Source organism: Micromys minutus (genome assembly GCF_963924665.1).
Source record: "Micromys minutus genome assembly, chromosome: 27".
In the NCBI taxonomy this organism is placed as follows: domain Eukaryota; kingdom Metazoa; phylum Chordata; class Mammalia; order Rodentia; family Muridae; genus Micromys; species Micromys minutus.
Window position 1 is genome coordinate 8,867,761 of NC_137962.1, and position 12,582 is coordinate 8,880,342.

The 12,582-nt window shown below is 41.8% G+C and overlaps 1 protein-coding gene across 1 annotated transcript in view; it reads right to left on the minus strand.

Annotated features, from left to right (window-relative positions):
- The window catches only part of HHLA1 (HHLA1 neighbor of OC90), a gene marked incomplete at both ends in the record, with an annotated part of 31,993 nt that extends 28,237 nt beyond the window's left edge, over positions 1 to 3,756 (minus strand). Inside the window, 2 exons of the mRNA XM_080939238.1 lie at positions 1,985 to 2,044; positions 3,678 to 3,756. Of these exons, the coding sequence (XP_080795364.1) occupies positions 1,985 to 2,044; positions 3,678 to 3,756 (139 nt within the window). The remainder of the gene's footprint in view (positions 1 to 1,984; positions 2,045 to 3,677) is intronic.
- Between the last annotated feature and the right edge of the window lie 8,826 nt (positions 3,757 to 12,582).

Below are 12,582 nucleotides of genomic sequence, written 5' to 3' on the forward strand. Positions count from 1 at the left end.
ATATTCTGGTTGATTTTTTTTCAATATAACATTTTTATTAATTGTTTGGGAATTTCATACAAGCATATAGGGAATTTTTATATACACATGCACATAAAACACACATAGATACACACAAACACACACACACACACACACACACCCCCCCCCCCCCCCCACACACACACACACCCTTCTCATAATTCCTCTGTTATGTAGTATTCCATTCTGCAGACAAACTCATTGAGACAGGAAGTAAACAATTTAAAACTAGATTTAGGAAGTCCCTTAAACGGACCACATTTACTAGGCCACTTCCTCTTCAATAGTATATAAACAGCAATGACTGCTGAGAGTCACTTTCAAACAAGCCCACCTACTTGGCAGAAGCAGGGACCAGTTCCAGCAAGTTGCCTTGGAAAAGGATCAAAGCATCTTGGAGCAACTCTCCAAACTGTTGAGCTCCCTTAAGCTGTGCAGTGTACTCCAGGTTTCTAGTTTTTGTGAGCTGTGAACATGTTCGGATGGGCTTTGGTAATGTAGCTATCTATGAATGATTTCTGTTCTCGTAAGTAACCTCTTACCCATATTTCTGTACTGACCCACAAAACATAAATTTTGAATGTCTCTGCTTTCTCCAGTCAATAGTTACACATGCCACTTTCTTTTTAAACTTAGAAATCCTTGTTTTTCAGTATCTGGGAATAAAATTTTAAATGTTCAGTAAATGTCCCTGAAAACCAGAAATGTTTTTTCTGTGGAAGCATGTACCTTTTGTATGACTTGCCTTTCAGATTATCATATTGTGTGTGTGTTTGCTATGTTCATGTGTGCCAGTACACATCCATGTGCATGAAGACAGAAGACAACCTTGGCTGTTAATGACAATCCTTGCTCTTTATACAACTAAGGTTCTTCACAAACTTGAAACTTAGGTAGACTAAGCTGGTTGGCTAAGGAGCTCCAGAGATTTTCTGATCTCTGACTCCCAAGAACTGGAATTACAGGCACACCTCACCATGTTTGCCTTAAAAACAGAACTAAAAACTTGGGCTCTGGGAATTGACTCATGCCCTTGGGAAATCACTTTAGTGATGGAGCTATCCTGCCAATTCTTATTTTTGCTATTGTTGTTTTTGTTTGTTTGTTTCTGAGACAGTTTCAATGTAGCCCAGGCTGTCTTCAGACATTCAGCTAACTCCCTGCCCTTACCTCCTTAATGCTAGGATTATAGGCATGTGTCACCATATCTGGAGAAACCTCAGGTGTCTAACAGCATGTCATGCAGAAGCTGATTTCAAATAATTGTTAGATAGATTACATACCTCTAATATTGCCTTTGGATTAAGAAAGAACAAAGCAAACAAACACCCCTCACACTAACATTTTACAATAGCTGGTATCTGACAGTTTTCACACCCAACACCTGGCATTTTTCTTGGAATAAATATCTTTTATTCTTTCTAATTTCCCTTGGAATTAAAGATATTCTTATTTAAAAGAGAGAAACTTAGAGGGTCAAGTAGAATATGTAACTGTGAACAATTATCACAGTCACATACAGGATATTGATACAGCCTGTATTTTTGGAGAAAGAGAAGTGGTTTTCCATGGAAGTAATTTTTGCCAATTTTGTACCATTTGCATTTTGAGGCACTGGATTCTCTACTTAAAAGGAAAATTAAGAAAACAAGAAGAACCTTCCATCCTTCATAGAAACCCAAATGAACATCGAGGAAGTTATCTTGCTTATGTTTTTAAAAGTTTTGAATGAATGTGCAGTGTCTAGCTACCCTGTGAGCTGTTTTAACAGGCACAGTTTGTAAGTCAAGTTCATACCATGTAAACCAGGAAAGGTAAGGGCAAAGCTATTTTACAGGTGATGATGTCAAACAACAATGCTTCCATTATAAAATTTTATCCTTTGATGGAAAACCAGCCTGTGCAGATTTAGTAGGATCCCCAGAAGGAATTTAAGTGAGCTGGGGAGATGCCAACTACCTACCTGTTGCAGGTAGCAGAATCAGTTCCTTGTCTTTATTGCCTTCTCTTTTAAGACCAGACACTAAAAATAAAATAAAATAAAATGAAATAGGTTTCATCAAAGAAGTTACAGTGAATCCATAAAAGTAGACAGGACTTAGTCCAACTTACCTATGTTTACAGATAAGAGAACTCCATCTAGAATTCTGTGATTTCCTTTAAACCCCATTCATTTTGTTCACTCCGTCATTAGCCATATTTAACGAAGACAAATATGATTGAGACTGTTACTCAGCATCAGAACGCTAGGTATTGATTGTGTTAGAGAGGCAGTCATAAAGGAAGGGAATTCAGTGGTGAAGAGGGTGCTAATGACAAACAGTGTTTGAGTGGAACATGAATGTGGATGTCAGGAAGCCTGATCTCATCGCAGCAACGTGGAGGTTTCCGCTGGGTGGGCATGGTGAGCTCACAGCTGAGGAGCATGGGAAATGGGTAGGCCCTAAGTAGTAGAGTGCTGTTCTACACACTGAGAATAGCCTGTGTCTCCACCTACATTACCTCCGAGGATCTTTCTAAAGAACTGGCTGAAGGTCAACCTGTTGGGGCATCAAGAAAGAAGGAGGTGGATATTTTATGGGAGCTGGTGAAGATTAGATAAGCAAGATCATGTGGCATACATAAAGAACTTGGAGCACTATCCAAACAGAAATAAGACATCATTGAATCACCTGTGTGGGATAAGAGGGGACCATGGAAGGCTACAATCAAATGATGTAATCATCTGTGTCTGAAGATCACGTGGGCTGTCAAGTGGGGAAAGGTACAATAGAAGAATTAGTGAGCTGGTTCAGAATATTCCCTCTGTGGGAGAGCGAATAAAGGCTTGTGCTGTGAACAAGAGTGGTAGAGGAACAGCTTTCTGTGAAACTCAGCACAGAAGGCCACAGAAAAAGTAAACAACATGATCAGCATTTTGATCAAAGTACTTAAGGTCATTGAAATATTGCTGATGGAATTTTTTTAATTGCATATTTTCTTTACTTACATTTCAAATGTTATCCCCTTTCTCAGTTTCTCCTCTGGAATCCCACCTATTCCATCTCCCTTCCTCCTGCCTCGATGGGAGTGCTCCTGGACCCACCGACCCACCCACTCTTTCCCACCTCCCCGCCCTGACCACATTCCCCTACACTGGGGCATCTAGCCTTGAAAGGACCAAGGGCATCTCCTCTCATTGATGCCTGATAAGGCCATCCTCTGCTACATGTGCAGCTGGAGCCATGGGTCCCTCCATGTGTACTCTTTGCTTGTTGGTTTAATCTCTGGGGGTTCTTGGAAGGTCTGGTTGGTTGATATTGTTGTTCTTCCTATGGGATTAAAAACCTCTTCAACTCCTTCAGTTCTTTTTCTAATTCCTCCATTGGGGACCCCATTCTCAGTCCAATGGTTGATTGAGAGCATCTGCCTCTGTATTTGTCAGGAGACAGCTACATCAGGCTCCTGTCAGCATGCACTTCTTGGCATCTGAAATATTGTCTGGGTTTGGTGTCAGTATATGGGATGGATCCCCAGGTTGGGCAGTCTTTGGATGGACTTTCTTTCAGTCTCTGCTGCACACTTTGTCTCCATATCTCCTCCTGTGAGTATTTCTCAAAGCACAGTAACATCCTCACAAAGCACACAGAACAGATACAAGAAAGTGAACAACCCACCTGCATTCCAGAGAGAGAGGAAACAGGCAATGCCCATACACAGCCTCACTGGAGGACCATGCAGCAGGAATCTCGGCATGTTGGAAGCTTTGACAACCTGGGAGCAAAACATCAAGCTCTTAGAAGAAGCCAGGCTTACTTAGTAAGCCCTCTGAGGCAGAATGTTCTGGAAATCGTTAGAATATAATCTCATCAGCAAAACGTCAGGTTGGGCTGAGAGAAAAAGTTGCTCCTGTGATTTCTTTGGCTTAATTTTGAACAAAGCTCATTTTTTGCTAATCCCTATATTTGATTATGAACAGTTAGAGAGGAAGCTCTGGCCTACACGGTTACTGAGAAACCTTATTTAGTGGACTCTACCCATCTGTAATTTTTACCCTGATAACCTGTTATCTGTAGACTTCTTAGCTATGGTGGACAGTGGGAGGGAAACACCTTGTGGGTCTCGGAGCACCACTTATATGTTTGGCAGAAGGTGATGCTTGTTTCTTAGTTACAGTCTCTGTCAGAACCATGGATGTGACTGCAGGAATCTAGGAATATGAGAGGTTTGCCTGCACATTTTAAAGGCATCCACGTAGTTTCTGAGATGAAAAATAGCCTCTAAAGACAACAGCACTATTAACACTACTCTTAATATATTAAGTGCTAAATTTACGAATGTAGGTAACTTTTAGAATTTTCTCTGACTCTGTGGCATCTGTGCCAACCATCTTTGAGAGTTTATTCTGTAGCATGACATCTGAAGCAGAAAAGAATATAAAAATAATGACAGAAAATTGTTGAGCACTTTCTGTGTGTCACATATCTCACAGAACACTGATGTACAGTTTTTCCGTGAAGCCAGACTGTCTGCCCTGAGTTGAAGACAACATTGTCTTCAGCTTAGGGGCATGAGAATGTGCATAGGATGAAATCTTTACTCCAGGACCAGGCAACATTTCTGTGCCCTGCTGATCTTTAGGTATTAAATGGACAGTCGCAAGTGTATTCTGAAGAGGAAATAGGGTCATGAAATCCAGCGGCTAGTGCAATTGTTGGTATAGAGAGAATGCCTAAGCATCGTAACTGTCTATCATTCCATGACCTTTGGCTCTTTGTCCCTTCTTCTTCATTATCTGCATTAGCAGAACCTCAGAGCTACCCAGATAATGAGAAAATACAAGTTTATGTCAGAAAAAGTTGTTATTTCTATCTATGTAACAGTTACACATATTTTATTGATTGCTGATCATCATGACACCAACTTGCATTTACTAAAAGTAAATATGTTAAGCTTCACTACTTTAAGACCACACTTCATGCTGATTTTGTCTATGGAGGAAAAACCAATTTTCCTTTAGTTTAGGTTTCCATTCATTGCCACTGGAAAGAATCAACTGTGTTTGGTAGAAGGTAGTTAGAATTAGCAAATGAAAATGGAGGAAGCCCATTTAAAGCTTGAGACAAGCAAAGAATGTTATTTTAGTGTATCCCATTCAGTGTTTGAGACAAGCCTGGCTTGGAGAGGCCGGGGGTTCCTGACAAAATTTCACAGCTTACACAGTGGACAGGTCAGACTTGAACTCAGTGTAGAATTAACCATTTCTTCTCTCTCTAATCTTCCTCTTGCAAACCTGGGCTACAGTAGGACAGTTTAGGGTAGTGTAGACTTAGAACACGTATCTTAGTCAGATGCACTTTCTTTGATTCCAGAGTTGGGCTTTGTGACCTATCTCCAACGAGACCTTCCCTTAGCCCAAACAAAGTGATGAGCCTTATGACACACTTGTTTGAAAGCAAGGACTCTGGAGTCAGACATCTTGAACTTATTCCCTGGTTCTGCCATATTTTCACCTGTTTGGGTGACTGAAACTATTTGTATCTCACTCTCTTCCCTCAGGACTGTGATGAACAGCAACATATGTTATGCATGTATGATGTAGTAGGCAGAGCCTGGCAGAGCCAGAGATACCTGACTGTTTAACTGAAGACATGGTGCTCAAGAACACTGGTACTCCAACAAGTAATATATTTTCCCCAAGTGACAGACATATAACCCTCAAAGCTGTATCTTATAAAATCTATATCATCTGTCAAATATTCACTCTAAAACTAAGTTATCATCATTCCCCCTGGCTGTTATTAGAATATCTGCAATCCACTGCTCCTTCAGTGACACTTGCAAAGAAGCACATCAGCAATGATTATGACTACAGTAAAGCCCCGAGAGAATAAGCCACCTTAAGACATAACACTTTGGCACATGGATTATTTTGAGCTGAAAACTATTGAGAATTGACAGGCACAGAAAGCAGCCTTTGCAGTGATTCCTTTATCTGGCTAAATGCACACATTTCCAATGAATGGATTCAGCCATAATTCCCATGTCTAGAAAGCCTTTCATCACTAGAAAGATGGAAAATTGGCACTGAGTCAGGTCTGCACACAGAGCTCACTTTAAAGTGAGCCTTGTCTTCAGTCTGTTCCTTCATGTACTTAATGTCTCACCTCTAGAAGCTCAAATGGCCCTTCCTCAGAATATATTTCCTCTCACAGCTTTACTGACCTCTTTCTAGAGCAGCATGTAGACCTCTGGATCTAGTTGCCTCTTTGAGATTTTTATTTCATTTCTGTGAGGACTGACATAAACATATGGGGTACCACACTTCATTAAATCTAATTTTTATCATCACAATTTGCAGCTCCCGGGCATTGATACTAAGATTAGAGGAAATAAGACGTTTGTTGTTAGGCTGGCTTCCATGTACTAAGCTTCCATGTTTAGACCCACTCCCGCCATATCATATGCCTATCATATTAGATATAAAAGACCTTTTATGTAATATAAAAACAAAAAGATCAGAAGTAGACCCCTTGGCTCATGGTAATATGGCTTCTTAAAGGAGAACCATGGGTGATAGCTCATGTCTATAAACCCAGCTTTGAGGAGGGTGAGACAAAAGAATTATTTTGAGTTCAGAGACAGCTCAGGCTACAAAGCAGATTTCAGGCCAGCCTGGAATATAGTGTGAGACCATGTTTCAAACTAATAAACAATATAAAACAAATCCAAACCCAGTTCGACCCAACCAAACATAACACTAAATAATGGAGCTGGAAATTAATTCCTTCCTGCAAAATATCTTCCAAGAAAGACATGGAAAGGACCCAACACTAAAAAAAAAAAAAAAAAAAAGTTGATGACTTCTAATTATTTTAATGGATGGAAGGGTTAGAAACCTGGAAACTCCTAAAGAGGCAGATAAAAAAGTTACTGGAGGGCAGTGGGTCAAGATCTACCTAAGAGTCTTGTAATGGCTTCACATGATTTTAATCAACAACAGTTGTGGTGTTGGCATGTACAATAAAATCTGAACTTTTAGAGTTTTAGTAAGCATTGTATTGCTTCCAGTTAACACAGAGTATAGATCATCAATATCTGATTTAAACTGACAAGCAAGTCTACCTTTCTCATTGCACTGTGAAGGGGTGAAGATATCCCTTTGTTGCAGAGATCCCAGTGACCTATAGGGAAGAAATGCTCACACCAATTCACCCCAGGGGCCTGATCAGCCACAGTGAGATTATTTAATTATCCATGTATCTTTATGATCATTTGCTCATCTAATTTCTAGCTTAGCACCAACTCACCATTCTTGGAGAGGAAGTAGATGCTGGGTTATTAATTGCTCAAGGTCATTAAGATGGTGATAACAGCCCTGGATTTTAATCCCAGGCAGCCACTGCCACAGCCATTAGAGCAACTCAAACAGGTGAGGGGCTATCTTCAAATATCCATTGAAGAGGAAAGGTTGATGCTAACCCACTGATTCTCAAAGCTACCTTGCCATTAATTGCTGTCATTAATATTCCATAATCTGAAGAGACTGAAGCCTTGAGAGCATCCATTTCAAGGCACGAAGACCAGGAAAGCCAGGAGGAGTTGTATGCTTCCTGTCTAAGTCCAATCAGAGTTGAGATTTAGTTAACTCAGAAAGTTGAACTTGGCAGCAGCTACCTTGCTGTTAGACACATCTCGGGGTATTGTTCACTTATCGCTTCCATTTCTTGGAATGGAGATCCTATTTACTTTATCTCAGAAGTGAGGACCATCTATCGCCTCACTGGATCAAGAATGCTTTAAGATCCTAATCAATACTATAAAGGAAACGGGCAGCAACGGATTGTGATCAAAGTATGAGCTCTTCGCTCAACGTGCTGAATATACGGCAGAAAGAACTCTTCTATCACCAGCTTCCAGGAGCCAGAACACAGGAATTACAGCATTCCTTAGCTGAACTCACGCTTTAGGGGTGAGGAGACCAAAGGCAGCTTAAAATATCTATAGTATACAACTCACCAGTCTCCTGAGCAGGATAAATGACTTCAAAGAACTTAAGACAGCCAAGAAGGTTAGCAGTGAGGTCAGAGTGGTTGGATTTATATGAGTTCTTAGTGAAAGATACAGGGGGTGGGAATGGAGGAAGGCTTGATAACTCTGCTTTAAATCCTCTGGAAAAAAAAAAGAATAATAATCTTCCCCCAAACTCTGAGCAGTGAAAGAGGATCATCTCCATCAGAGAAAAATGCCTGTGTGATAAAGCTGAAAAGAATCCGTGAGCTGAATGACAAAGCAGCGATTCAGTCAGGGATGGGAAAAGTTTCCTGAGAGTAATTACTCAGTGTCGGGAAGAGCAGAGCAGGAAAGTCATGAGTCTTCTTCCTGTCCTGGTCATCTTTGGGCTCAACATCACATGGCACACTGCCAGCCAGTGTCTTCTGAAGAAGTGACTAGGCTGAGGCCAGGGTTGGCAGGTACCAAGAGCAGGAGACCTGGGCCAGCCCATGTGCACACAGCTTTTAACTAGGGAACGATGTCAAAGTCGGGGGAATTAATCAAAGGAGACTGTTTTGTTCACATAAAAACCACATAGACAGATTTTAGGGTTGTTAGGTGCTGTGTGGAATAAAACCACTAAATGAAGTAAGGTTGATTTTCCTAGACCCAGAATTGTCCCAATAAACTAGTTAGGACCCAGGCCTGTAGGTCTGCACGTTTCTATTTAGATAGAAACTCCTTTGTCCTTTCTATGGAAGGGAGTTTAAGTTCCTAGTAAACACAACTGGCAAGTGAAATGAAAACATGGTAGCTGAGGTGCGGGCAGAGTGTCTTTAGGATTTAGAATTCTGCCTTTCACGGGAGTTTCAGCAGAGGATCATGGTGGCTGTGCTTGATACTCCAGATGACAGCTAAATCTAACGTGTAATGATTGCTGTTTTATAAACAAACACGCCAACTCAACAAGCAGTGGAAAAGGTAATCATAAGAAGTGTGTTTAGTTACAATTTTGGAGCAAACTAGGAAGAGAAAAGTTCTCAGGATATCTGCCCTTTTCCTACCCCAAGGGCGATGGTTTATGGAAAAGATGAAACAGGAGCCAGGAGACATGCATTTATAAGGGCTTGAGAGACAAGTTCTCAGAACCTTTTCCTCTGGCAGTTCCTACGGGGCTGCCAGGACTTCAGGGTGTAGTCACTTCAGCATGAAAGTTTCAGTTTGTGATGTGTGTGCATGTGCATGTATGTGTGTGTGTGTGTGTGTGTGTGTGTGTGTGTGTGTGTGTGTGCTATGTTTAACTGGCTCTTCATCTATCACTCGCTTTGTTTTTGAGACAGTCTTTCACTGAACCAGCAGGGCGGCCCCAGGACCCTGCTGTCTCTCCATATGTATAGCCATTTCAAACATTTTTACGTGGGCTTTTGGGATCTGAAGTCAAAATCCTCATTCTCAGAAAGCACTTTATCCACAGTGCCATATTTCTTGCCTCTTTGTCTAATTCTTTGAAGTTTCTATTGCAGGATTACACTCGGGTGGTTCTAAAACTTGGAGTTTTAAAGTCAGAAGTGTCACTGGCTCACAGGGTTCTGAAAAGGACCTGTGACCTTTGTCTTCCCTTGGCTGCTGTTTCCTCCTTGTTCCCCATACTAACATTTGTGCTGCTGATCATAGCTGGAGAGGAGACAATGGTGCTATCTGAGCTGTCCTGAAACTTTCATGACATCAGGGGCCCTGCTGCTGCTGTCCCAATTCTGCATTTCCAGAACCACTCATCAGTCCATCTTGTTATATCTCAGCCCTTGGGATCTTGCTCACCCAGGGAGGCCTTTGCTCCCTTCAAAGCCCAAGTCCTATTTGCTGGGAGGCCTGCTTTGTATTCCCCCAACTCCGTCCTCCACTGAGCTCTTGTACTCAGCTGTGGTGCTTCTGGTCTACCCCTTCCCTAGGGTAGGCTACACCAGAGTCCCTTCATGTGATTCACTGAACCCTTAACATACTTCCCATGCCTTGCCAGTCCGTTCCCAAGAAAACCCTGACAAAGGAACTTGGCTGTCTTCCTGCTGTTCCCTCTGCTCCTAATTTCATAGGTGTACTGCAGGCGCTTTCCTGTACACCTGCTCTTACAGCTCCTTAAGTACATTTCTGCCTTCATGTCTCTTGTCTTTCTTGTCCCCATTGTGGAAAGACTGGGCATCTGAAAAATCTTCCCTTTCCCATCCTTAAATCAATTTCTTCCTCCCTGTAGAGACATCCTCACAAGCATGCAAATACACTATTATTTTTGAATAAAACAAACACCTCCTTGCATCCTCATAGCTCTCCATCTCTTAATTTATTTATGGTGACAATTATCCGATTTGTTCTGTTACTCAGTATATCTATCCCTTTCCTTCTCCTAACTCAAGATACAATAATCAGGCATGATGTCAATATGCTCCTGGTCTTCCAAGTGACTGTCTGTCTTCTCATACAAGAACCCAGCAGCACTCAGACCCATTAGCTCTTAGCCCTTTTTGTTTTATTTCATTATTTTATTTTATTTTATTTTTAGTTATTTACTTTTTTAGGATGCTCCAAGCACCTCCTCTCCCATTGAAGCCCAACCGAGCAGTCCTCTTAAGGGAAGAGGATTTAATGACAGGCAACACTCAGATATCCCCCACTCCAATTGTTAGGGGACCCATATGATGTCCAAGCTGCATGTGAAGGCTTTAATGTCCAGCCCCTGCACATTTTTTTTTTGGTTGGTGGTTCAATCTCTGAGCCCCCATGGGCCCAGGTTAGTTGACTTTGAGTGCTTCTTGTGGTGTCCTTGACCCTTCTACCTCACTTAATTCCATCCCCTATGCCTCCACAAGACTTCCTGGACTCTACCTGATATTTGGCTATGTTTACATCCACTGATGGATGAAGTCTCTCAGAGACAGTTATGCTAAGTTCCTATCTGCAAGCCTAGCAGAGTATCACTATTAGTGTCAGGGGTTGCCTCTTTCCTGTGGGATGGGTCTCACGTTGGACCAGTCACTGACTGGCCATCCCCCCAGTCTCTGTTCTATCTGCGCATCTTGTAGGCAGGGCAAATTTTGGGTTCAAGGTTTTGTAAGTGCATCAAAGTCCCCCTACTTCCACTTGGTTGACACTTTTGTTTCTATATCCCCTGCTGGTAGGAATCTCAGCTAGGATCATCACCACAAAGTTCATTTAGCTTTTTCCTGAAGAGATGGTTCAGTGGTGTAGAGCACTGGTTGCTCTTCCAAAGGACCTGGGTTCAGGCACTAGAACCTACATGGTAGCTCCATGAAATTAAATGGTTCTCATTTGAAATGTTGTCAAAGCAATACTGTTCCAGTCTGACAGTCCTGAATCTATTTTGTGCCCTTTAGACATTTTTAATAGGGCAGGCATAGAAACCATTTTCAATATAAATAACATCTCTTTACTCTCTTCTCAATGAATTGCATTGAATCTCTCCTGACTCAGAAGAACAGCCAATAGCATAACAGCCCTCTATGACTTGACCACTGTTGCTTTAATTTCTTCCTTGAACTTGAACTCACCCGAGGTTGACTTACCAGAACTAGAAGATCACCTGCCATGAATGTTTTCAGACCTGATGTGTGGGCGGGACAGAGAACAATCATTCTTTTCTTAGGGAAGATACCTTACACGTCCCTAGTGTGAAGAGACTCTCAGGATCTGGGTCAATTGGATGGCTGTGCTCATTGTAGGAAACTGGAAATAAAATAGTAGATTCCCAGGAGCATCTAAGATGTGAGGCAATGAATGGGACTTTGCTCCAATTATGCAGATGGAAAGGGACTATTTTCTCAGGGATATAATTTTTCATGTCTATCTACCATGCATTTGATACTCATGAGACTGCAGAATGTGTACATAGATGCAAGGTGCAAATTGCCCGTAGGACCTTCCCTTGACACTAGTCACTGACGCTGTAGTTGAAGGCGGTGATGACAGTCTTTATTCCAAGAGGCCTCAGGCATTGGAAATTCTGCCGTTACTGTTAGTCAGCTCACCTCTGCTGTCCTACACTGCAGTTTGACTCTGAGTACTTTTGTTTAAGTACAAATTTAAGCTGGATTTGTGTGCTACATGCTGGTACTGCCTGCCCCAGATCACTTCTGTCTGCCTTTCTCGCTGCAAGCTGAAGTATAGCTCTCTATGCAGACATCTCCACCTTATTTGACCGTGTCTCCATACTTCTCTACCTGAGGGTTGCAGCACCTTGGAGCTCATTCAGCAGTAGCAAGAATGACCCAAGAGTGTTGCTTAATATCCTATGGTTAAAAGATGTTAACTAGAGGTTAACATCCTCTAGTAAAAGAGCCAGGCACAGCAGTACATGCCTGTAACTGGGGACAGGACATGCTGGACAGCCAACCTAGCTTGGGCTATGAGTTCCAGGTTCACTTGATCTATGAGAAAAAATTTTCTCAAAATATTGTCATGCACAATCCAGGAAAATGCCTAACATCAATTTTTGTCCTTCACATGCACTTGCACATGTACCTACCTACCTACACACACACACACACACACACACACACACACACACACACACACACA